This window comes from Hyaena hyaena, unplaced genomic scaffold (genome assembly GCF_003009895.1).
Source record: "Hyaena hyaena isolate Hyena2069 unplaced genomic scaffold, ASM300989v1 scaffold_151, whole genome shotgun sequence".
Taxonomy (NCBI): Eukaryota; Metazoa; Chordata; class Mammalia; order Carnivora; family Hyaenidae; genus Hyaena; species Hyaena hyaena.
Window position 1 is genome coordinate 2,456,370 of NW_024080783.1, and position 26,007 is coordinate 2,482,376.

Here is a 26,007-nt window from a genome sequence, read left to right on the forward strand (position 1 = left end):
GCAAGGGCAGAGCCTTAAAACCAGGCAGTACCCCTGTCGTGTTGGGTGAGATTGGGACCAAGCACCCATAGTAGGTGTTAAACACACCCAGTCACCCTTCATGTGGTCACGTCCCTGTCTCCAGGCTGCGCTTGTAAAGGACAAGAGATGACAACATAGGGCTCCCAAGAAAGTGGCATTTTTATTTATTGGGGTTCCAGGTGTCTGCAAGAACACAGGTTTGCCAAATACCTGATTTAATAAAGTAAATAACCAAGGCACCAGCTGTGGCTAAGGTGCTGCTACCAGATGTTTCCTCCCCCACCTTCCCAGGAGTCATGGTGGAGAAAGGTGGGGGAAAAGTTCCCACCTCCTATCGGATAAGGACTAAGCAAGACCCTTACCCGAGCGTTCAGGGCCCTTCCCAGCCCAGCCTCAGCTGAACCCCTCGGTCTCAGCCACCCACATGCCCCCTTACCCCTCGTCACCACGCGGTTCTCCGTCAGATTTGGTCCTGTGCCTCTAGAAGCTGGCTGAGACCCCCAAGGGGAGCCGGGTAAAGCCAACCGCCAATTTAAAAGTAGAAAGGGGTTCCCTGGCCTTGGCACTGGAGGCGCTGGCCTAGGAAACAGGGACAGAAGGGCATGTCTCCAGGTCAGGGACAGAGGGACCCCATGAAGCTGGGAGGAGGCCCGGCGGGGAGGGGGGGGGGTTGCCCCTCTGGGTTCAGTGTGATGGCTTTACCAGGGAAGGGACTGGAAGTAAAGCAGCACATTCTTCGTCTGTGTCTGTGTCTGCAGGACCAGCCCTGACACAAAGGGGCCATGCCAACATCTGCTGAGTTCAGCAAACAGCTCTGAGGGCTTCCTGCGAGTCCTGAATCCACCTCCCCCCGCCCCCCAGCCATTTAGAGAGATGACCTGTCTGTAGGTGAAGGAGTGGCCTCACCAGGCAGCTGTGACAGGGGAGTGCCGGCCCTGGAGAACCAGAGGTGATCAGCTGGGGGCGGGGGACAGAGGTTTTGCTTCTTTATCCTCTGGCCTTCTTGCAGGCCCCCAGGAAAGCCCCCCCTCCCCCAACCAACCTCCCCTCGGCCCCAGCCAGAGGGACAACCCTTCCTGAAACCTAAAGGGGTGACCCAGACAAGCCAGTACCAGACAACGCCCTGAGCTCTTTCCCCATCGTCATCCACTGATCCTCACAACAGCCCCGTGAGGTAGGCAGAGGCGGCTTTCCCCAGGCCACCAGCCACGGCAAGGTGGGAGAGTGCGGGGCGGCGCGTCCTCTGCTCCCGCAGAGCTGCCCTGGTCGTGGTCCGACCCTGTTACAGGCCAGAGACAGCTGCCTGAAGGAGCATTTGTCCTGGGAGCCAGGGGCCACTAGCTGATGGCTGCCCCCGCTCCCAATTTCCCAGTTGCCTCCAGGGTGGGGGCAGGGAGGGAGAAGATGCCAGAGCCAGAGGCCTCGGTCCTCGAGCAAAGCCTTGGCCTGGCTTCCTGGAGAACGTGTATTGCCCCTGCCCCAGGGCAGCAAAGGTTATCCTCACGGCCCAGCCGCCCCTCCGTGGGATCGCCTGCACCCACTACACGGTCCTGTGCGCACACAGCAAGGACATGGACCTGCCCACAGCCCCATCCAGAACACGCACGCAGGCGTCTGCAGATCAGCAGTCCCCAGGTACGTGCCCCCACACACCTCCGAACGCACCGCGTGCACCCACGTGTGCCCCTCCCCCGCACAGCGGTCCGCTTGCCGAGGCAAGAGCCGGCAGATCGGATGGAGCCTCGACGGCCTTGCCAGGTTCCTGTCTGCTCCCCTTGGTGCTCCCCTCGGTGCTCCCCTCTCTAGGGGCAGATGCAAGGGCTGGCGGCAGAGGTGACGCTTCCCCGGCAGATTTCCTGGGCTCTGCGGCAGCTCCGGAAGGCCAGCGAGAGGCCAGCCACTTCCCCGCAGGCTCCCGGAAGGGCCTCCGTGGGTCCTCAGGTAGAAACCATCCGGGACCTCGCAGGCGCTGGAGCCAGCAGCCACGCAGGCCTAGATGAGTCTCTCCTCGGGCGGCACCTTGAGGACACTGTCCATCTCCAGCCGGGCCCCGGCCACCTCCTGCTGGCTCGGGCTGTAGGTGCCCTCTGACTGGCGGCGCTTCCTGGCTGCCAGGATCCCTGAGAGGAGGCCCAGAAGGAGGAGCAGGAGGCAGGCGCAGGCCGCGGGCACCGCCACCTCCAGCAGCGGGAACGGCAGCGGCAACGGCAGGCCCTTCTGCAAGAGACCGAGGCCCGAGGCCTGAGACCGGGGAGGAGGAGCGTGCGAGCCTGCGCCAGGGATTTTCCGTGGTCTCATGAAGGGGGAGTGAGGACCCTCCCTGGTGCCTCTAAGGACGCGAATCTTTGCTTTATTTTGTTCACTGGTAAATACCAAGTGCCCAGAGCAAGGCCTACGTGGTAGCGCTGGGTAAGTATTGAAGGAGAAAACAGAGGCTTGGCCCAGACCCCCCACAGGACTAGCAAGCCGGCACCGGCCGTGTCCCCCAGTGCCCACGCCGTGGCCACACTACCGCCCTTCGGTCTTGAATCCCAGCTTCAGGCCCTTCCTTTAGTGGCCAGAGATGGCCCCTGCCACCAGCCTCCCACCTCGGCCTCCCTGTCCCTGCAGTAAACTCGGAGGCCACGGGGACTTGATCCCTCCCCATCCCAAAGGGTGGTCTGGTTTTTGTAGTGTCTGTGGAGACCATGCAAGTGGGAGGCCTCTCGGGCAGCAGTAAGAGAGGCTGCCCGGCCAGGTGGCCTGTGCAGGGCAGGAGGGGGGAGGGCAGGCTGACCTAGCAGATGGGGAGCTCAGAATCCACCAGGGTCTGCCCAGCTAGGGAGACAGACCAGGCTTTAAGGGGCCCAGGAACCCTCTCCATCTCCAGTCACAGACTCCCAGGATGCCACCACCAAAGATTCTACAGGCCTGGAATTAAGTGCCCCCCACCCCCCGCCTCCAAATCACCAAATTCCGGGATTCTAGAGCCCAAGGGTCTCAGACTCCCTCTGTCGCATGAAGCCTCAGCCCACTGTGACCTCTGTCCCAAGTCCCTGTCCCCAGCCCTGAATGAGAAAAGGACCCACAGCTATAGAGAAACATTCATAGCAGCCCCGAATGGGCCCTCACCAGCCTCCACCCCTGGGCACTTCTGGGAGAGCTGGAAGCCATCTCCTCCCTTGGCCCCGGGAGGAGGGACGAGACAGAGGCTGTAAAGCTCAACTTGAAAGGAAACATTCCCCAGAAGCAGAGGGGATTTGCGGGTTTATGACCGGGCCTGCCAGAAGCCTGTGGAGATCAAGGCTCCGCCCCAGGCCTCCCGGCCTGCATCTCTCCCACCGGCACCCACTGCGGGCTCACTGCCCACTGGGCCTGTGGCACCTGTCCCACCCTTCAGTGGGGAAGGGGTTCAAGCTCAAGCGGGCTGCTGGCCCCCCATCTATTGGCCCCCTCGGCTGAGCCTCCCTGGGGTCACGGCTGCCCTGGGCAGCCCAGCCTGCTCTGGCTCCGAATCCTGGGCTCTCCAGCTCGCTCTCTTCTAGAACTCTGGCACACAAACCACTGGAGAGTACAGACCTGCACATCCACCGCCTGCAATTCCAGAATTCCAAGATCCTGTGGGTCCTGAATCCTGGTCCCCAATAGGACTTGGCTGTCTCGCTGCCAGTCCCCAGAGGGAAGGTGGGCCCCCCAGGCTCTCCCCATAGTCCGGACCCCAAGACACAGGGTTGGTCCGGGAACAGTGGGCTGTATGTGCTCTCCACCCCCACCCCCAGTCACCTCACTAAAGCCCACAGCAGGACACCCACCCGCCCCTGTAGCATCACTCACCACCACTTCACAGAACTGGCCAGAGAACCTCGCGCTGCAGATACATTCATACACCCCCCCGGCTGCCCGGCAGGTGCCCCCGTTCAAGCAGGGGTTGGCTTCACAGGGGATCTGACACCTGCGAAGCAGAGACGGTGAGGCTGAGGAAGCTGCCTTGTTCCCCCACCCGCTTTAGCTTCTCGACACCCCCCCACCCATCCACCGATGCACCCACCAATGCATGTCCATCCACTGTCCCCATGGACTGTCCCTGCCACGTGACTGAAGCAATCTGGGACCTCCATCACCATCCCCCTCTTCCCCCGCATTCATGACTGAGGATGACTTGCCCCATCAGAAGCACAGGGCGGCTGCCCGGGGACCCTGACTCCCTCTCTCTGGGGAGCCTGCACCTGTACAGTCTCCCTGGGCAGATCCGAGGCAGGCAGGCTGAGGATGAGGCTCAAAGAAACACCACCAGGCAAGGACTTCCCCAGTGGCCAGCACAACAGAGGACGCCTCGGAAAGCCCAGGGGGAAAGCACTCAAGTGGCAGAGGTAGGCTGTCTAGCACTGCGATCACAGCAAGGGCCGGGAAGGTGAGCAAGGAGCCACACCCCACGTTGCCTGCCCCGGCTGGAGGGGACCCGGGGGCCCACCCTGCCCAGCCCCCAGACCCACCTCTGGCCACCAAAGCCCTCCTGGCAGCTGCAGTTGGCTGCCCGGGGCCCACCTTCACAGGGGCCACCATCGAGGCAGGTGGAGTTCGAGCTGCACGCCTCTGGCAGGACAGGCAATCTGGGGAGAAAGCACAGTGTCTACACTGGGGGAGGCTCGCAGGGAGCCTGGCCCAGGCCCCAGCACCTGAAGCTACCCCACAGGCCACCGGAGCCTCTGTGTTCTCAGCTGGTGGAGTTCGCGGCCCACCTGCATAGACCTAGCAGCGTCTGCGGTGGAAGGGATGGGGCACAGGGAGGTCCCTCCAATGCTCCAGCCCCGCCCCCAACAAGGTGTACAACATTAGGACCCTTCACGGGAACCTCTCCCCACACTCAGGGTCCTTTGAGAAGCCGATGAAACGTCAGGACTCTCCTTGGAACAAAAGCCATGTTCCTAAACATAAAATTTGAGCCTGGTATTTCAGGGGGAAGTCAGACCAGACAACCCTCCCTAAGCTCGCTTCCAAACGAGGTGGGGGCAGTCGAAACCAGACTGACAGGGGGAGGCATCAAAGCGTCCAACCATCTCATTCTGCCCCTGTCATCCTCAGGGGACTAATGGAGATGAGCGTCAGTGGCGGGCGGCTGGGCAAACCTAGCTCTATGTTCCCCCAGCACCCCCAGACAAGAGCGTTATTTATCTCAAATCCAAACTTTTCTGGGTCTTAGCTGGCAACTCCAGGGGACTGCTGTTCCCATTTCACAGATTAGGGCACAGAGGCTCAGAGATGGGAAGTGGCTGGCCCACGGAACCAGACCATTGGCCCCGGGACCTTCGGTGCGTCACCACCACCCCTGGGGGCCGCACCCCACCTCCGCCCCTGCCCGGGCAACCCACGGGGCCCCTCCAGGCCCGGGCCACGCCCCATCGTCCACACCTGCAGCGCGGGCCCACAAAGCCAGGCGGGCAGCGGCACTCGAAGCGGCCGTCAGGGCGTGAGTGGCAGCGGCCGCGAGCACAGGGCGCCGAGAGACACGGGTCGGCGCGGGCCTCGCAGCGCGGGCCCTCCCAGCCCGGGCCGCAGGCGCAGGCGAAGGCGTCGAAGAGGTCTCGGCAGCCGCCGCCGTGCAGGCAGGGTGAGGGGTGACACACGCGTGCTCCGTGGCAGCCGAGACGTGGGGCTGGCGCCCCGGGCCAGGCCGAGAAGTGCTCCCGGGAGCCGGGGGCCGCGCCGGGCCGCGGGGACGCCAGGGGCAGCGGGAGGCCGCCCACGGCCACGCGCCCCAGGCAGCCGGTGAAGTTCTCGGCCAGCTGGACGAGCGCGGCGCCCGGACCGCGCAGGAAGCCCAGGTCGCCGGCCAGGCCGCGCAGCGCCACGGGCGTCGCCGCACCGTCCAGCCACAGCAGCCAGCGCGACGCGGCGGCCTCCGGGCGCTCCATGGCCAGGCGCACGCGGTGCCAGGCGCCATCCGCCACGCGCGGCCCCGACGCCGGCAGCGCCGCTCCGGGCAGGTCGCGGCCGCTGCGCACGCCGGCTTCCAGCGAGCCGTTGCGCACGGCCAGCCACACGGTGTGCGCGCCCGCGGCGGCGCGCAGCAGCCCGGCCTCGGGGTCGCGCGTGCGGAAGGCCAGCGAGAGGCCGCTGAGCGAGCGCCCGGCCGACGCGTTGTGCCCGCTGAAAGCAGCCGTGGGGCCCTCGCGGAACGTGGCTTCGGCCACACCTGCGGGGAGAGGGAGCGTCGGGGAATGGCCCAGCGGGCCCCACCCCGGCCCAAGCACCTGGGTGAGACACCTGCCGCCCCCATCGCCCCGGCCCATCTCAAGGGGTCACACACACCCGCCTATCACCGAATTCTAGGAACCACCACCACCATCCCCACGCTGTGGCCTCCACCCACTCGTAATTACGTACCTCAGAGAACCAGCTCCAGGCGGTGCTGGGGACACCTGCCCCCACCCTACCCCGCCCCCCCCCCCCCCAGGTCACAGACCAGGCAACAATAATGCCCTGAAAAGCCTGCCCCCTTCCCTCCTCAGTGGACTGGCTCGGTCTCATCACTGAGGCTCGCTATTCACTGCAGTCATCTTTTTTTTTTTTAATGCAGATTTTTAAATGCTGATCATGCATTTTAATAAAATGAGGTCATCTCTTTAAAATGCTGATCATGTCCTTCTCCTGCTTAAAACGGTCCCATGGTTCCCCACTGCCCTTGGGAACAAGTCCTGAGCTGCCCGGCCTAGCTTTCAAGGCCCCTCCTGGCAACAGCTCCACCCCAACACCTGTAACTGTGTTTTACTTGTTCTTATAAACCCCCAGGGCCTTTGTAAGTGCTGTTGCCCTTCCCTGTGTCCAGTCAGCCTTACTTGCCCTTGGAAACCTGGTGAGTGGGGTCTTCCTCCAGAAAACCTGTCCCTCTGCATGCAGTGGCCTAACCACACTGGGCAGGGGCTGTTGGCATCCTGGTGCGCTCTGTGCCCTCAGGGTAAGAGCGGCTCAACTCAGCTTGGGTGTCCAGAATCCAGCCTGTGGGCCGCCCACCGCACACACTTACAGACAAAGCCATCAGGGACCTCCTCACAGGTGGCAGGCGGGAGGCAGGGCTGACCAGGACACCACAGCCGCTGGGCACACGTTGGCCCCGTGAAGTTGACAGGGCAGGTGCAGTGGAAGTCATTCCAGGTGACAAGGCACATTCCCCCATTGAGACAGGGGTCAGGCTGCAGAAGAATCAGGGCAGGGATTGGCTCAGGCCTGGGGGCTCTCATCTCCCCACCATGATCCCTACAGACACATTAACTCCTCACCAACAATTAGAGAGGAAGTCGCTATTGTCCCCATTTTACAGATCAAGAAACTGAGGCTCGGAGAAGCCACCTGCCTGAGTCATCCAGCCAGTAAATAGAGGAGCCAGAGGTGAAACTCCAGCTATTCCAATTCCAAGGCTGGTGCTTTGTTTGTGGACCCAGGGGTGTCCCTGTCCCTCCTATAGAAAGGCTCAGCTAGCCCTCTGCCTGGGTCAGGGTGCCTGTCTCAGACCAAGAGGGAGGTATGGGGACCCCCAGAGGGCTGGGCTGGAGAGAGTAATGTGAATCCAGCTCTCGCTCTCCAGCAGCGGGAACCCGGGTACAGTGCTTCACCTCCTGCCACTGTGCTCGCGGGCGAGAGGGTGTGCTAACCCCAGCGATGCACGGGAGACCCTCGAGAAAGGGACCCACCGCTTTCCCAGGGAACTCACACTGCATGTGTCCTCGGAGACGCAGCCCATGGTGAGGTTCCGGGACCGACCGCTGCCCAGCTCACCGGGTTGGCTCGAGTTCCCCAGCAGCGGCGGAAAGAACAGGAGGCGGAGGTCATTGAGTCGCAGGTCCTGGAGGCAGCCTCGGAAGGGCCCACCCCAGGGCCGGGCGTCCGCAGGGAGGAGCCTCCCACCCACGTGCACCTCCTGCCCCAAGCCCTGCAGCTGGTCAGGCCCGAAGCTGAGCGTCACCAGGTGGCGGAGCCCATCATCCCAGCGCCCGGGGAGCTCCAGAGTGGGACCGCCCGGCACCTCGGCCTGGATCTGGCCCTCGCTCAGGAATACTGTTAGCCCAGCTACTGAGTCATTGGCAAGTTGGAGCAGCAGGCCAGCAGGCTCCCGAGTCCGGAGGAGGAAGGACACGGTGAGGTTGGGGCCTGGCAGCTGGTGGAGAAAGAAGGAGGCAGAGCTCAGGGTGCCCCCCAAGCCAAAGGTGGCAGCAGGAACCTCTGCGGGGAGAGAGGGTGTCAGGTGTGAGGACCGTGGCCAAGGGGACAGCAGACTCTCTCCCGGGGACCCCAGGCTTATTCCTCACCGTCAGCACACGTAGGACCGCTATAGGGCCGGGGGCAGTTGCAGTGGAAGTGAGTCCACATGTCCACGCAGGCCCCTCCGTGGGCACAAGGCGGAGGCTGACACTGTTCACGGCGCTCGCAGCCCAGGAGAACATTCTTGCCGAGATCCTCGGGCAGCAGGAGGTGCCCGTCCACATGTACATCCTGGAGGCAGCCTTCAAAGGCGGCGCCACCCAGTCGGGTGGAGCAGAACCCGGCAGGCATCGGAGCTGCGGAAGCCACCACGGGAGCCGGGGCCACAGGACTGGAGGCCACACACAGCCGGGCAGGGCAGTCCTCGTGCCAGAGCCGCAGCTCCAGGACCCCCGGGCGGAGCGAAACCTCCACTGGGTGCCAGTGGCCATCATTTAGGGCCAGATGCGGCGGCCCCAGGGACAGCACGGTGGCATTGCCATGGCTCCAGAGTGTGGCCTGCAGCGTGCCCCCTGCCAGTGCCAGCTCCAAGCTGTCCCGAGCGTCAGTGCGCATGGCCAAGGCACCGGCAGGCAGTGTGGTGCGAAACCTCAGTGCCAGACCCAGGGGACCTCCAGCGGGCACCGACGCCTGCACTGGGCTCCCGGCCACCACAGAGAAGGTGGTGTTCTGGCCACAAAATGGCCCGTGGGTACCAGGTGGGCAGCGGCAGGCGTAGCTGTGGAGCCCAGACTTGAAGATGGGGATGCAGGAGGCAGCGGGTGGGCAAGTGTGGCCCTGGCAGCCGGTGAGCCGCACAGAGCAGTTGTGCCCGCCCCAGGGCTCCGGGCACCAGCAGGTGTAGCCCGCCACGGTGTTGTCACAGGTCCCGCCGTGGAGGCAGGGCTCTGACAGGCATTCGTCCACATCTTCCTGACACGTCAGACCTTCAGGAGAGACCAGGCCAAGGTTCAGCACTCAAGGCAAGAACCACGATCTTGGTGCAGAACTTACATGCCTCTTGGGACAGGGATCTCAGCACCTATCAACCAAATCAATTCCCAATTCCCAAAGGATTTCTCACGGTCCCCTGAAGTCCCTGGAGGCTGGACTCCAAGATGCCCCTTCCTTCACCACGCCTGGTGGGTCTCCACCCCCTGTGGATCCAACCCCCTAAATGCTCTCTGGTCTCCCCCTTTCCCCTCCTCCACCTCTCCTCCTCAGCCGCTCTGAGGACCACAGTCTAGTGTCCTCTACTTTGCCTGCCTTCAGCCACCTCTACCATCCATCTCCACCAGCAGCCAAAGGTCTATTTCTAAGCATGGCCTGGCCAGATTCCCCTGCTGCTTAAGGTGCACTCACTCACCTTGGCATTCCACATCCCCCAGGGGCTGGGGACAGTCCTCCAGCCTCAGTCCTGTTCCCTACAAACCTCGAACTGCCTGTTTCTCCAGGCATTTCCTGGAAAACATTTCTCTGGGGACTTTGCTCATACTGCCCTGGAATGTCTCCGCCTCCTCCTCACTGACTCTGCCTTTCGAACTCCTACTCATCCTGCAAAGCCCAAAGAGGGATTTTTCTGATTCCCAAGCTATTGTGTCCCCCCCAACTCCTTGCCCACCCCCAGACACAGCTCCCCAGACTGAAAGTATCTCTTTACTCAGCTGGGATTTCCCCCAGGGACCTGAATGTGTCCTTGGTGCCTGGCAAAGGGTCTGACACAGCTTTAGTGGACAGAGTGCCAGAATGGAGGAGGAAGCAGGGGTGGGCGTATGCATCCAGTCTTCATCCCCTGGTCCCTCTGCCCCCAGGGCCCCACGCCGAAGGGGCCACATCACCCTCCCCTCCAAGAGCTTCTGGTCCCAGCTTGGGTCAAGAGACCATGCCCAACCCCAGCTCAGCCAGAGGCTCCATAAAACAACCAAGGCCGGCCCTTGCCCCATATCCTAGCTGGAGGAGGCCAGGCCCAAAGAAGCCACCAGGATTTGAATCCTGGCCCCCGTCAGCCCACAGACACCACAGCCTCCTCCTGGGGGCAGCCAGCCACACCTCACCCTGCCCAAGGCCCTGCATACCTGCCAGGAGCCTCAGGCCCCCCAGGAAGGTCCACAGAGCCCGCGGCCCCATTGCATTTTCCCACGGACGGCCTAGCGTGGCGGGTGGGTGCAGAGCCCGGGGAGCAGAGCTCCCCGCCCAGCCAGCCGCCTCCTTCAGAACCGGCTCAGGAATGCCAGGCACTGGCCTCCCCCAGGCCAGCACGACCAAAAGGGAGGATGGGGGTGGACAGTGGCAAGCAGCACAGCCCAACAGCCAGGGCTCCCCCATCCCGTCCCTGACCTCAGACCTGACCTCCCTGTCACCCGCCCGCTGAGCTCAGCTTGGGGAGGAGCTGGGCTTTGGCTGACGCTGTGAACCTCAGGGAACGACACCCTCTCTCTCCAGCATCCATCACTTCGTGCGTAAGAGCCCTGCCTCGCGGGGGCGTGCCGAGGGCAGAACGAAATGCACAGACGTGCTCTTCAGAGGTGGCATGTGCCGCTGTGGGCCTGGGGTGTCCCTGGAACCTGCGAGCCATGGCTCCCAGGCAGGGCTCAGGGAATCTTGGCCCATGAGGGACAGAAGATGGGCTTTCAGGGCACCCGGGGGTGTCGGCCACCCCGGGGCTGGGGGACACAGTCCAGCATCTCTGGGCAGCTGGGGTGGGAGGGACGGTGATCACCACCTCCTTCCCCAGGGCAGTGCCCAGGAAATCTGCCAGGGAGAGGAGGCAGTGTGCCCAGGCAGGAATGCGGGCGGGTGTGGGGGAAGCGTCACAGGCATTCCAGAGGGGGCAGGGACACTCAGAGAGCGTGAGGAGTTCTTCAGGTTCACTGGTGTCTGCGCAAGCATATCTGTGTGTCTACGCATCTGCAGTACCCAAGGCAGGGAGAGGCTTTCTGCAGCCCAACTCCTGCCCAGTAGGCAGCAGCTCCCCAGAGGGCGGGCTGGGATGCCCCCCTTTACCTCTTCTTTCCTGGCCAAACTGCCGCCCTCTCCCTTTAGGCCCATCGGCTTCGGCTGGGCTCTTGGATGCCAGGTGTCTAGGGCTCTCTCTGCCCATCACTGCACACATTCTCCTGGACAGCCTCGGCCACCATGGCTCCAGCTGCCACGGTTGTACTACTGGCCTCCAGCCTCTGGCTTTTCCCAGGCCCCAGACCCAGGACCACCAACCCCCACCCGGGCTCCTCCCCATGGGTGCTCCACAGGGAGCACAGGCAAGGCTCAGAACGGACAAGGCTCACCCAACGTCTCCCAGGGCAGAAGCAGCCAGCATCCCTGATGCCTCCCACACACACAGCTGGACTAACCCCTAGGGCCTGCAGACTGTCCCTCCTGAGAGCTAGTTTCCACCACTTTCACCTCTAAAGCCCGGTCCCGGCTCTGCCCCTCTTAGCTGTCACCTGGACCCCCACACCCCCCTCCTTCCTGATCTCCTCGTCCCCGTCAGTCCAGCCTCCACACATCAGCCAGAAGAGGAAACTTCTCACCCCAGGCCCAACAACTCTGACCTCGCTCTGCCCCAGAGCCCAGCCCACCCCCCAGGCACCTGTGTAGCCATCCGGACAGTGGCACTGGAAGCCATTGGGCAGGTCCTGGCAGCGGCCTCCATTGAGGCACGGCCATGAGGCACACTCGTCCACGTCCACGTCGCATTCGTCCCCTGCAAGAAGGCCAGCTGTGGTTCCCACCAGACCGGCGTTGGAAGGGCCCATTTTAGAGCTCTGAAGACCGAGGCGCGGTGAGAAATGCTGACTCGGGCAGGTGGCACGCTGCGCGACAGGGTTAGACCTGCATCCGGACACCGGGGGACCTGCCTCCCTGGAAGGGTGTAGGGGGACTCACCCTCAAAGCCCGGAGGGCAGCGGCACAGGAAACCCTCAGCGTGGCGGAAGCTGAAGGTGCCGGGGAAGGCGGCCTGGACGCCTCCGTAGAGGGCTGGGTCGGAGCGCTGCAAGCACTGCCCCCCGTGCTGGCAGGGGCCGGACGCACACTCGTCTTCGTCCACCTCGCACCGCTGGCCACTGTAGCCTGAAGGCGCGCGCGCGCACAGCCGGTCACGCGGGGTCACCGGGCAGCACCCCGCCACCGCTGCCAGGCCAACCCGGGCCCAGGCTGGGACGACAGCTCAGAATCCGCGCACCAGTGGTGAGGGAGGAATGCAACGAGGAGGGCAGGGATGACCAGGCGGCCCTCAGCAGGGTCCTGTTACTATTCTTAGGAGGACTGCGGAGCGCTTTGCACCTGCCGAGGCCCCACCCTTCCCTTCCTCGCAACAATGCGAGGAGCAGGCGCTGTGATGAGCCCTAACTGGCAGATTACTGCAAACCTTACGTTCAGAGAGGCCGCAGTCACCTGCACACCCTCCGAGGGCACGCGAGCACGGACACGCGGCGGCTGCGCGCGGCGCCCGGGAACCGCAGCGTGCGCGCGCACGCACCTGGCCAGCAGAGGCAGCGGAAGGTCCCGAGGCCCTCGAGGCAGGACGCGTTGTTGGCGCAGGGAGCCGACGCGCACTCCAGCACCTCCTGCTCGCAGCGCGCGCCCTCGTAGCCCGTGGCCGCGCAGTCGCACCGGAAGCTGCAGCGGGGAGCGAGGCCCGGGCTGAGCACTCCGCGGCCTGCGGCCCGCCTGCCTCCGCCGCCTTCGCGCTCCCCGCCGCCCACGCCGCCGCCGCTCACCCGTTAACCAGGTCGTGGCACCGGCCCCCGTGCGCGCACGGCCGGCTCTGGCAGTCGTCCAGGTCCAGCTGGCAGCCGGCGCCCCCGTAGCCCGGCGCGCACACGCAGCGGTAGGAGCCCACGCCGTCCAGGCACGAGCCCCCGTGCAGGCAGGGCGCCGAGGCACACTCGTCCACCTCCGTCTCGCACGTCACCCCTGCACAGGCCGGAGACACAGACACACAGACAGATGGACTCCCAGAGGGAGGTGGAGAGAGGCCCCGGCAGACCGCCCTGAAACCAGCTCCAGACAGTTGCAAGGAGCGGAAGCTTGAGGATCCAGGGAGAAGCCGTTGATCCGTTCATCTAGAGCAGGTATTTCTTGAGCCAGCAGTGGCGATGGGGTACAAACCCGACAGACGTCCCTGTCTCCTGGGCTCACAGCAGTCTAGCCGGGGAGACGGCAGTTAGGTCAGTGTTACATAGATGAGAACTCATTTTTTTTTCTAATTTTTTTTTAATGTTTTATTTATTTCTAGGAGAGAGAGAGAGAGAGACAGCATGAGCAGGGGAGGGTCAGAGAGAGAGGGAGTCACAGATTCTGAAACAGGCTCCAGGCTCCGAGCCGGCAGTCAGCACAGAGCCCGACGCGGGGCTCGAACCCACGAACCGCGAGATCATGACCTAAGCGAAAGTCGGACGCTTAACCGACTAAGCCACCCAGGCGCCCCGAGAACTCATTTTTAATTGTGATAAGCTCAGCAATGGGAGCGTGCTGGGTCCCAAAAAAGCAAGAGCCAAGGCTTTGGCCTTGGGAATTGGGAGTCAAGGGAAGGCTTCTTGGAAGAAGAGCCTTTTGCAAGATGAGTGACACTCACTAGATTGGGATGGGGCTGTGCGGGCAGTTGGATTCCAGGCTCCGGAACCGGTCAGGAGTAGCTTGAGGCAGGGGCATGATGCCCTCAGAAAGGGAAGCATGGAGGGGAAGGAGCAAAGGAAAGAGAGGAGATGAGGCAGGGGTGAGGAGATCGGGGCATTGGGAGCTCCAGTCTGGGCTTATCCTAAAAGTCAGAAGCAGCTGAACCACCCGGTTCTATGGATGCTATAGAAGGCTCACTCTGCTGCCTCTGAAGCGAGTATAGAGAGGCCTCCCTCGGGGAGGGACATGCCCCTGCAAGAAATGCGGGAGTGACCAGCTCCTCCTGCCTCCCCCTGCACCGTCTTGCTTCAGTACCGAGTCCAGAGTCCTGGGAACCCCCTCGGACAGTCAGCCGGCCCTCCAGGGTGTGTGGAGGTGGAGGGAGATGGAAAATCTCCGGGTTCGGGGATGTCCTGCCTGAGTGCATCGGGGAGCCCGCACGTCATGGTAGACTCTGGAGGCCCTGTCCCTGTCCCCTAAGTGGCCTTGGTCCTGGGGGCCAGGGGCCCAGCTGGTCCCAGCTGGAAACTTCCCCCCTTCCCAGCTCAGTGAGCACAAAGCTTGGCCCCTCCTTCCTGTGACCCCTCACTCCTCCCGCCCCAGCCCTACTCCCACCCACCCTGTGCCAGGAGGAGCCAGGCCCTGGCCGCCTGGAATCCCAGCCCCCCGCCCCCCCCCCCCCCACCCCGGTCTGGCTTGGAACGGAAAGAGGAGGAGAGAAATGAGTCACAGCAAACTCTGCCCATGCTCACATCCACAGCTCAGCCAGAAAGTGCTCCCCCAAAGCGCCCAAGCACCGTACGGCTGGCACACACCCACCTGCGAACACACCTACGTTTCCCACAAATACGTCCAGGGAGCCCAGACAGCCCGCAGACACTGGCAGACACACGGGCCCTTGGCGTGACCTCCCTCACACACACACGACTCACACTCCAGACACCAAGGCTCTCAAGTGGTGAGAAAGACCCAGGGGACCCATTTCCAAAGTGCCAAGATCCATCTCCCATGGAGCCCAGCCCCTGCAGCCTGTACCCCTTGCTCTGAGGTGACCTGAAACTACCTTCTGCCCTCAGAGCACAGTTGTCTGAATTCAGGGCTGAAATAGAACCAGAAGCGTCTATACTGCAGGCTCCCCACCGCTGTAGACCCAGCCTCTTCCAGACCTGTGCCTGGCTGCCCCCTCCCTCCTGCCTTCTAGGCAGTCCCTCCAGGAGGTCCCTGCCTGAGAGCGAGGACGGGCCTGGGACAGGGCCCTGCTCTGGAGGGGAGAACCCGCGTGTCCCAGTGCCTGTCACTTGCCTGTGCATTATCCCCCCACTATAGACAGCAGGGATCCCCGTGGGTGCGTCCCCATCACAGTTTGAACAAGACCAACAGAGTCTCCCTGCTGGAGCTTAGGGGCCTCCCAGAGGGGAGGAGGGTCCACATTACAACCTGCAGCTTACCAGGAGTAAAGACTCTAGAACCCTGTGATGAGCCAGACGTCTACACTGCAGCCTGACACAGGTCTGGAGTGAGTAGATGCTAGAAAGACTGTCTAGACTTGTCCTTATTAAATCCAAACCAGGCGTACCTGCATTCCGGTCCCACCAGAGATGCCGGGGAGGGGGGGGTCTCCACCCCCCACCCCGCGCCAAACTGAACTCTAGAAGGGACCGAAATAACATTTGTCCAGTGTCTGTTAAGTGTCAGGCCCCCTACGCATCACACGTTCATACTCCGAGTCAGAGCTGCCAGGCCAGCCCGAGAGGCATCAATTCTGTGGCAAGACTCAGAGCAGAATAGTCTGGAGTTTCCAGGGCAGCTGGGGGTGTCTCTGAGCTAAAGTCAGAGCTGAATTCAGGCGCCACTGCCGGGATGGACATTGCATGCCTCCTCCCAGGGCGGCCGAGGCCCGTACCTGCATAGCCGAGGGGGCAGTGGCACTCATAGCGATCAGCCAGGTTGCGGCAGGTGGCCCCGTGGTGGCAGGGCCGGGATGCACACTCGTCGATGTCCAGCTCACAGCGTGGGCCCTGGAACCCAGGCACGCAGTAGCAGCGGAAGCCATTGGGATCAGGACCCTGGGGCACGCACAGAGCGCCGTGGTGGCATGGCTGGCTGGCACAGCCCTGGGGCTCCGTGGGCTCACAGGTGTAGCCGCCATTCTCCGTAGCCTGGCACTCGGCCCCTGGGGCGCACGGGTCTGAGGCACAGACACTTGGGGTCTCCGATGGCACCACCGTTCCTGCAAAGAGAGAAAGTTGGCTGGGCGGGGTGAGCCGGGGCGTCCCCCTCCCACAACTGGGGCGCACCCCAGACCCGGAGCCAGAGAGCAGCATGGGTCTGTCCGTTTTCAGGAGGATAGAGGGAGGCCCGGGGCACCCACCCTCTGCCGCTGGGAGCTTTGCGCTCCGCTGTCTCACCCCCTCCCTGCGGTGGCCCTTTGGGGCAGGCACTGTCGTGCCCATTTTACAAGAAAGCAAATTGAGACTCAAGAGAAAGCAAAGACTCTTGCCGCTTGCCTCACGGCAAGTCAGCACTGGGACAGCCTTCAAGCCTGTCACATCTTTCAGCCCCACGAGGGGAGGGGGTCTGCTCTGGGTCTCCCCTTCTGTAGCTGCTCCGTTTCCCCCCTGGGGGTGTGTTTTCCCGCTGTCCCCTCCACCTCTCTTGCTAGGGTCTGACAGCTCCATCCCTGTGTGAAACCAGAGATGGAGGACTTCAAAGGCAGGGACTGAGCTGGGCCCCCTCCCTGTCCCTTCTCCCTGCCATCTTCTCTCTCCTCGGCCTAGAAACCTCTCAGGGGATCGCTGGCCCTCACTGCATCCCCCCCCAGGCAATCGCCTGACCGCCGGCCTGGCCAGGGTCACAGGGTACAGGACAGGTATGGAGACCTGCTGACAGACCCCTGGCCCAGGCCACTGTGCTGCCTCCACTGTGTCAGAGGGTCACCTGCTGATCTTGAAGCCAAGCTACTGAGAGAGCCCACCCCCCACCCCCCCACCTTCCTGAGAGCCTGTAGTGCTGGATTAAGAGTTTAGGCTTTGACATGATTTCACTCACATGTGGAATTTAAGAGACAAAACAGATGAACGTGTGGAAAGGTGGGGGCGGAGAGAGGGAAACAAACCATAAGAGACTTAATGATAGAGAACACGCTGAAGGTTGATGGAGGGAGGTGGGCGATGGGGGGGCAGATGGGGGATGGGTACTAAGGAGGGCACTTGTTGGGATGAGCACTGGGTGTTGTATGTAAGTGACAAATCACTGAATTCTACTCCTGAAGCCAATATAGCACTGTCTAATTTACATAAAAATTTGGAAGAAAAAATAAAAAGAACTTAGGCTTTGAAGTAAAACTGCCCTGGGTTTAGATCCCTGCTCGGTTACTAGCTCGAAGGCCTTGAGCGAGTTGTTTCTCCTACTGAGCCTCTGTCTCCAGTCAGAGAAGGGATGCTAATAGGACAGGCCTGCAGAGTGTGGGAGGATTCAAGCCTCAGGTATGCAGTTGCGGGCTTGTGGGAGCTCAGTGAGTGATGGGGGAGAAGAACCACCCGAGAGCCGGAGGCACCCCCCCCCCCCGCAACCTGGGGCTCTGAGAGGCGCCCCTCCCCTGCCCACGGTGTCATGCAGACACTAACCAGGCCTGGAACAGCTTCAGGCCCTCCGCCTCCCTTCCCCCACCTTGGTGAAGACCCCCCCCACCCCCCAGATAAGGCTCAGGAGCCTCTCCAGGGCTGTCATCCACATTCCACCAGGCAGGGCTGTCCACTGGCCGACCCCCACCCTTCCCGCCAGGGCCCAGCAGGATGGGGACAGGGATATGGAGATGTGGACCGTGGCGCCAGGGAGAGAACCTGGCTGTCAGCCCCACCCCCAAGTGCCCAAAGCACCTGGTACAGCTCAACCTGGGCTCACTCATGCCCTGAGCGGGGCCCTAGCGCCCTCCCAGGGCTAGGCGCGTTGCAGGGGGCAAGCCAACATAACCCCATAGGACTCCAGCACCCACAGGCAGTGGTCCCCTGCCCCCCTCCCAAGCCTAGTCACGAGTAGGTGAGGGCAGGGGAGTCTGCACCTCTCTGAGGGGCTTCTGGGAAGCTCCTCTTTCTTTCCCCACCCCAGCCACTGGGGCTGATCATGACCTTTAGGGCTAGATTATCCGATAGGGGTGTGAAGATGCCCGGATGGGGGTGGGAGTGAATCAAGCTCCTTTAGGAAAGGACACAAGTTTGGGCATCAGACAGGCCTGGGTTCGAAGAGTGCCGTCTCATGGGGTGTTGTGAGGAGCCATTGAGGTGATGTGCACGCAGCGGTGGTACCCAGTGGGCCCCCGTGAGGGGCTGTTGGCCATTCTGATGAGGCTCCCTCAACCCAGCACAGCCCAGGACCGGGGGACAGTGACCTTAGGGCCCACTCTGAGGGGCCCTGGCTGCCAGGTCCTGCACCAGCAGCCCCTTCTAATGCCAACAAGACGCTGCTCCTGGTCTGTGTGACCGAAGGGACCCCCACCCTGATCCAGGGCTTTGCCCTCCCCCCCATTCAGAGCCTTCCATTTCAGAGCAGATGGGACCAGGCTGGGGAGACAATGCATGAGGAAATGGGGCGGGTGCTGCATCACCATGGAGCAGGTGGCCCATGACCCCAGGAGACAGTCCAGCCACAGAGGAGGAAGGAGCCCCTCCAGTGAGAGCCGGTGGAGAGGGAGGCACTGCCTGTCCCAAAAGGCGCACAGTAGCACCGAAAGCCTGCCTGTGAGGGACAGCCCTCTCTTGTGCATTCCCAATCCGTCGTAATTAGCATCCACCTTAGGAGACAGATGGTGCCGTGGTTCCTGTCCTTCAGCTAAGGAGCGTGAGCCCCAGAGATGAAGTGACCTCACCGTCCCACAGCCCAGGAGGGGCTGGAATCCAAGCCCGGGTCTCGCTACTCCAGACCCTCCGGCCTGAATTAAGAATCCAGATTTCTGACCCCTGCTCCAGACCTAGCTGTTGGGCCCGGGGCCTGAGAATCTGCATTGCAGCAGGCTCCCTGGGAATCCTCTGCACGTTGCGGCACTGCCCTCAGGTCCTCTGTGTTGCAGGAGGGAGACCAGAAGGCCAGGCTAGCCCTGGGCGAAGGCCAGGCTAGCCCTGGGTGGCGAGGCACAGAGGTGAGGGCAGTGGGGCAAAGGGGGGCCGTCCCTGAGCCAGGCTGGGGGGTGTGGCCTGTCGCCAGGGCAACGAGGGGCCTGTGCTTATCTTTACAAATCCTTCCTGACCTCTCAGACTGCCTGGGACGACCCGGCAGGGGAGGGATTAACTGACACACGCCCCTCCCCTTGGACCTGCGGCCCCGTCTGGGGAAGGCCCAGATCGCGCCGCTGAAGGGAATTCTCTCCCCAGAGAGGACGATTATAGTAATGTAACAGCCATCATTTACTGAGCTCAGACTATGTGCTCCAGGCCGTTCTGCACCTCTTGCATCTATTATTCCATTATTACATTTGATTCAAACCAGGAAAGGTGGGTGCCGTTGAGAAAACTTCTGTTCCTAACTCGGAGAGGTTATAAACTTGCCACACACCTCCCCTCAACAAGCTAAGAAGCAGATTACCATCTCCAGACTTGTGAAAGGTCTGCATCTCCCAAAGCCTGTGAAATTCCCACTCTGCAAACTCTAAGTCGGCAGCCGTGTTAGTGCATTCCAGCCCGGCCTGACCCAGGCGCTGGGTAAAGGCTCTAAGGGTTGCGGCAAGCGTGGAGTTTCCAGCATCAGCCTGGTCAGCGCGAGCCAGTCCTTCCCTCTTTATCCAGAACCCGGCTATTAGCAGCCCCACGGCGCTTCCGGCCTCACTCAGTGCATAGTAACTCCTACTTTACCTGCGCTTATAACAGGCCTAGTGATCACGGCCAACAGCTGATGAGAAGTTGTTGGATGGATGGGTGGATTTTGAGAGGCTTCTTGACTTGACAATGCAAGAAGGAGGATATTTTTTTTTAATTTTTTTTTTGAAAACTTTAATACTTTTTTAAAAAATGTTTATTTTTGAGAGAGGGTGCGGTCACGTGGGGGGGAGGCAGAGAGAGACAGGGAGAGAGAGGATCTGAAGCAGGCTCTGCTCACAGCACAGAGCTGACGCGGGGCTTGAACTCATGAACCGTGATATCATGACCTGAGCCGAAGTCAGACGCTTAACCGACTGAGCCATCCAGGCGCCCCAAGAAAGAGGCTATTTCTAAGAAGTGGCCCAAGAGTTTGTAAGATGTGGGAGCTTCTGACACAGGGGCAAGAACTGTCCGTCTAATATTGCGAGGCCCCAGGGACAGGCCTGAACAACAGCAGTGCGGTACATGCAGATACTGCCTCGTGGCTGTCAGGAGAGGGATAAGTTACTCTAACAAGACAGAAGGGTTTGGAACACTGTTTTACAAAAATGTGTACCTCTCAAGGCTAGAAAGGGGCGGGGGGTAAATATTTATACTTTTGGTAACAGTTACGGAAACGTTGGCTGCCAGGACTCGCCCCTGCCCCCGTGCCTGGCACTGGCCTATCCCAGCGTTTCCAGGCTTTGGTCTCAGAGCCCTGGGGCCATGGGGATACTGCCCCGCGTGAGGGTGAGACAGACTCGGTGGGTTCTGCCACCCAAACAGGCCACTGTTAGCCAATAGTGGTCTTCCATCTAAAATGCCCCCTGAAACTGGGGCTTCCGTGCCAAACCTGCATTAGAGAAGCCCTGTGTTTTCTCATCAGAACCTTGTGATGGCCTCCGAGTTACAGGATTTGCTCTCTTTCCGCAGAAGCACGGAGAAGGGGGTGACTTTGCACAGACTAGTCCCTAAGCCAGCTGTGAAATGCAGGCCCTCCAACACACCAGCTCTGTGACTCTGGGCACATTCCTGACCCTCTCTGGGCCTCATTTCCTCCTCTGTAAACTTGGGGGTATTAGAGCCGACCTCACAGGGCTATGGTGAGATTCAAAGTCCATCCTGTGGCCCGCCTGGCTGGCTCGGTCGGTAGAGCATGCGACTCTTGATCTCAGGGTGTAAGTTCGAGCCCTACAGTGGGTGTAGAGATTACTGAAAAATAATGAGTAAGTAAATAAATAAATAAGCAAATACAGTCTTTAATAACAAAACCAAAAAGAACAAAGCCCATCGTGTTAGTTCATTAGCACAGCATTTTCCTGGTGGTGGTCAGTGGTGGTATTTATTCACTGACCTGGACGGGAGGCTGTCTATCCAGCCAATCGTGGATTCACACGTGTGTGGCTCTCCGTCCTCCCTGCCTCTGTCCCACAGCCCTCCCCCTCCCCCCTTCCCTCCCGTTGGAGGAGGGGCCAGACTGGGGGGCTGGACTGCTGCCCCTTTGTGAGCGGGGCTCCCTGGGTGTGGGGAGGGATGTGAGAGCCAGCGCGCCCCATTGTACTCCAAGATGCTTCATCCTCTCCACAGCAACCAGCCAGGCTTTTGTGGCAGAGTGGGCCCAGATTGGAGGGGCTCAGCTCCAGGCCTGGTGGGCAAGAGCAGCATAGCTAGGCGCCCAGGGCTTCCAGAAACCCCCATCCCCTCTGGGATGGAGACTCCTTCTCAAGTGGCACAATCCCCAAGGCGCTCAGGCCTTGGGTGTGGGTATCCAGAAACACTCATGCCCGCGGTGCCCTCACCCCAGCTTTTGGGGATTCCCAGGGAGGAGGCTCCCTGCAGAGAAATCACAGTGGGAAAGGCTGCCCCTGGGCACCCCAGCAGGGCTGCGCAGAGGTGAGCATGTACATCAGGGTCCATTTTTTCTATAGCATCCATCTACTTTGTGTTGACTCTGCCTCAAGGTTCACGTGAATGTACACTTCAGTATGAATGCATGTTTCAACATACGCACACTGGTGTGTGTGGGCATGTATTGTGTCCATGTAGGGGTGGGGGGGTCTGCATGTGCCTGTGGACACCTGTTCACATGGTGCTGTGTGCTCTGTGCAGCCACACCAGTGTGCAGGTGTGGGATATGCGTATGTGTGCATCCACGTGTGTGATGTGTGTCTCCGTGTGTATGTGTCCGCAGGTAGCTGTGTGCCCTTCTGTCATTCTTCTGTGTGCACGCACATATGTGAGTGTATACACTCACCAGGGACAGATCAGGATTTCCTGCCTCTCGTGTAGAGAGCAGAAGCCAGGCCCTCACCTCCTCTCATGAGCCCAGATTTGCCTCAGGGGCCCAGCTCGTAAGCCCCCATCCCCGCCTGAGCCTCAGTGTCCTCCACTACAAAATGGGGTCCTCATCCTCCCCCAGGGCCCCTGCCGAGAGGAGGAGACGAGAGGAGGCCCCATGAACGGGGAGGAAGCACCCAGGGGCCTGGGGAGGCTTGACCTCCCCCCCCCCCATTCTGAGGGGTGAGTCCCTTCACCACCACCACCACCCAGCCTCCTCCCCGCCATCACTGTGACGCCCAGGCCACCCGCCCCGGTTGGCTCCCCCTCCCTCCTCCAGCAGTGGAGGCGGGGTCAGGGGACTTCCCAGGCCTGGCCTGTAGCTATAGTGACCAAGACAAAGCGTCCCCCAGACCCCCCAGGAAGACATCCAGGCCGCACACACGTGAATCCACTTGGACAAAAGCAAAACCGTTTGGCAAATGGGGTCTGGCTTCAGGAAGCCCTTTCAGCTTGGCGTGGGAGTGCCAGAGAGGGGGCCGCGGGGGGTACACATGCTCCTGAGTGCCTGGCCACCCCCCAGGGGCCCCAGAGCACCCCCGGCCCCCCAGTGCAGGCGAGGCTAACACACAAATGGAGGGGATGCAGGCAGAAGCCTGGCTTCCCAGGTCTTCTCCCTCTTCACTGCGATCCACCGGGCTGGGGTCCACTGCCCCCACCCCATGTCCCCATGTCCCCATGTCGAGAGCTAAGACACAGTTCAACCTACTTGACAACTTATGTCCCACAACTTGTGCTAGGACACAGCACACCACACCCAGAAAGCCTTAGACCACGGCTCACCCGGGACAGCTTACAACTTTAACACACCCACAGCCCACACCCCACAGCCCAGCACATGCTCACAGCAGACCCTGGGGTGAGGCTCACACTACCCGCAACTCCGCACACCCAGGCCTCACAGCCCAGGCCTTCCTAGTCCCAACAGCCCTCCCAGGCCACACAGCCCCTCTCAGGATCCCTCAACCCCCCCACCCCCCGCCACGCTACACAGCAACCCCCAAGTCGCAGGACGCACTCTCCTCCGCACACGTTCTGGTGGCCCGCTGCAGCGCACCCCTCTGCACCCACATCTTGGCCTGCACCCAGCCCTGCGGTCAGGCCTGGCACCCACACAGAGAGCCCCAGGGCCTGGGGTGTCTGCTTTGGGAGACAGACCCTCCCCCAGTCCCTCACCCCTCAAGGCTTGTGCCCCAACTCACCACCCAGGAGGGCGAGGGCAGGAGTCAAGAGCAGCAGCAGCATCAGGAGCAGGAGAGGGGCCAGGGGCCCCAGGGCCGGGGTCCCAGCCCCGGCCAGCGCCATGGCAGCACGCTCAGCTCACGGCTGTGGGAACAGGCGGCCCGGCTGTCTCCACACCCCCCTCTCCCTCCAACCAGCACTAATGCCATGGACAGAGGCCCGGCCCCTCCCTCCCTCTCCTCCCGCCTCCTCCCCCACCCCAGGCCCTCCCAGGCTGCTCCACTGGGGACAGACCGGAGAGGAGGGGTCTGACCCACCCCATCTCTCCAAGCTCCAGGGCTCCAGACAGTCCTCAGGGGCTGCTGCAGTCGGATCTGATCTCCATGCCGCCCCCCCCACACCCCCTCCTCCCATCTCTCAGGCCCGGCTGCCTCAGCCTCTAGGGGAGAGGAGGGTTTCTGTTCTCCCCAGATGATGCCAGCTACTCCCAAGTCCTAGGTTACCCCACCCTGATGGACACCCCCCCCCCCAGCAATCTCCTCTCAGCCTGGGCCTCCCTCCCCAGCCTAGGTCTGAGCATCCAGGAGCCTCTCAGACCTCCCCTCTGCTCAGAAGCCCCAGACCCCGCCCCAGCTTGTTCCCTCTCAGGGCTCCCCACCTGAACAAGGCCCCCGCCACCCTGCAGCCCCCTTCTTCTCCCCACACTCATCCACCAGCTTCTGGGGGCTCTTCCTTCTCACTGTCTCTTAATCCCATCCCTCCCCATCACTCCCTGAAGCCCCACGCTGCCCCCACGCACCCCTCCTTCCATGGCCCTCATGGTGAGGCCCCTGGCCCCCTCCCTTACCAACCAAACCGAACCTTTTCCATTCCTCCCCTTTGGCCTAAATCTTTGTCTCTGCTGTTTGCAACTCTGGAAACCTCACTGCAATCCAAGGCAGCCCATTCTACTGAATGGCTGCTGTAACTAAGAAAACCTTCCCTCTCCCCCGCTAGGAAGTCCTTCTTGTTGTCTAACCTTACCATCTCCTGCTGCATGTGATGTTTGCTTGCTGCAGGCTAGAGAAGGGAATGTTGTTTGCATGGAGAAGAGGGGTTCTTTGGGGGACCAGGATCCAGGAATCCAAGCCATCTCTAAGGCACCACAACATCAAAAAGCAGCCATTCTTTCCTCCCCTGCGCTCAGCTCCAGGGAAAGAAGAAACTCTTGCTGAAAGGACTTTCTGAACCCGCCACTGGCCTCTGCCAATGCACCCCATTTGACTCAATTCAATGACCATGGACTCAGTACACCCTGAGACCTTGTGCTGGGCTCTGGGCTGGGTCCTGACACCCAGAGGGCACAGTCTGGAGAGGCAGACATGTGCCGTGATGGAGGGAGCTCAACCTGTGCTCCAGGTCCACGGAACAGCAGGGAGAAGAGTAGCGGGCATCACACAGCACGTGGGCAGCCTATGGCCACGCTGGGCCTCCAGCCCTGGCAAAGTACTCAGAGAGGGAACCAAAGGCCTTGGGTGGACCCTTCATCCACATCCTGCCCCAGCCCCACCTTGGAGTCTTGTTCCCTCTGGGGTGGGAGGTGCTCCTTTGTTTCTGGGACCCTGGTCACTCCGAAACCACCTTGATTTAATTCCCTGCCTCTCACAGATACCAGGAGCTCCCACCACCACCAAGCCCCTCTTAGCTCTGCGGGAAAGCACAGGCCCCCCAGCTAAATAGATCCCAGTTTGCACCCAGCTCCACCACTGATTAGCAGAGTGACCTCAGCGCGTGACTTCCTTCGCTGGGCCTCAGTTTCCTAATCTGTGAAATGGAAATAAGTTCCCACCTTGTAAAGCTCTTTAATGAACTGCAGTGGCAGAGCAAATGCCTGTTTATTCTGTGTCTCAGAGGTTCCTAAGAGATCCAGGCAGCCCGGGGAGGGGGCAGACGGGAGGACGGCAAGGCTCCCGCAGCCCCCTGGGACTCTGGATACACAGACACAAACATCCACACTTTTACAATGAGCCCTGAGGTCAGGGCGCCAGTCCAAACTCCCGTTGCCACCGCAGCCCGCGTCCTGCAGCCGCTGTGCACCACCTTGTGGCCAGACCCGGAACTGCCCTCTGAGGTCTGGAGGGCCCGGGTGTGGGAGGGAGGGATGCAGAAACCGAACAGCCCAGGGGGGGGAGCCCCCATGTGGGCGAGAAGGAGGAGGCCGGGGAGCCAAGACGCGGCAGGCAGGCGACTCCCTGTCAGGGTCTGGAGGAGAGACAGTGAGAGTGGGCCAGCTCCTCTACAGAGACAGTCCCTTAGGAGAGTCGTTTCCCCATCCTCCGGACCTGGGGTGGGTGTGAGCTCTCCGCCAGTGAGTCTCAACCATTTCAGTGCCCCCTGGACAGGTATCTTGTGTCATCCTTTACTCCCTTGAAACGAAATGGCATATGTTTGTATATAATTCCCCAAGGAGAACCATCCTAGTGCCCTAACTGAAACATCAGAAGGAGCCATTATAAGCTAGTGGTGAAATGCACAGATGCTGGTTCAAATCCTGGCTTCTACCCTTTCCACCGTGACCTTGGGTAAGTCGCTTCACCTCTCCGTGCAAGTCACTTCGCCTCTCTGTGCCTTAGTTAGCCCTCCAGTAAAAAAGAGAGATATTTTTTTCTTCTATGCAGCACTTTGTATTATGAGGATTAAATGAGTAATTATTCATGAAGCACTTAGAACAGTGCCTGGCACATGTTAAGAGCTAAGGTGAGTTTTGGTTAAACTAATAAGGAAAGTAATTTAAGAGGAGGTGTATTTCAAGTTGTAAGTACTTGTA

The 26,007-nt window shown here is 61.2% G+C and overlaps 1 protein-coding gene across 1 annotated transcript; it reads right to left on the reverse strand.

The window, feature by feature from the left end:
* Positions 1-162: 162 nt before the first annotated feature.
* Positions 163-23,324, reverse strand: CRB2 (crumbs cell polarity complex component 2). The gene is made up of 13 exons (XM_039239070.1): positions 23,222-23,324; positions 15,758-16,084; positions 12,957-13,152; positions 12,716-12,855; positions 12,121-12,306; positions 11,825-11,938; positions 8,304-9,182; positions 7,709-8,217; positions 7,025-7,190; positions 5,410-6,193; positions 4,494-4,610; positions 3,835-3,952; positions 163-2,238 (listed from the first exon to the last, which is right to left on the reverse strand). Exons 1-13 carry the CDS (start codon positions 23,322-23,324, stop codon positions 2,014-2,016), a joined length of 3,864 nt encoding a protein of 1,287 aa, XP_039095001.1. The 3' UTR covers positions 163-2,013.
* Between the last annotated feature and the right edge of the window lie 2,683 nt (positions 23,325-26,007).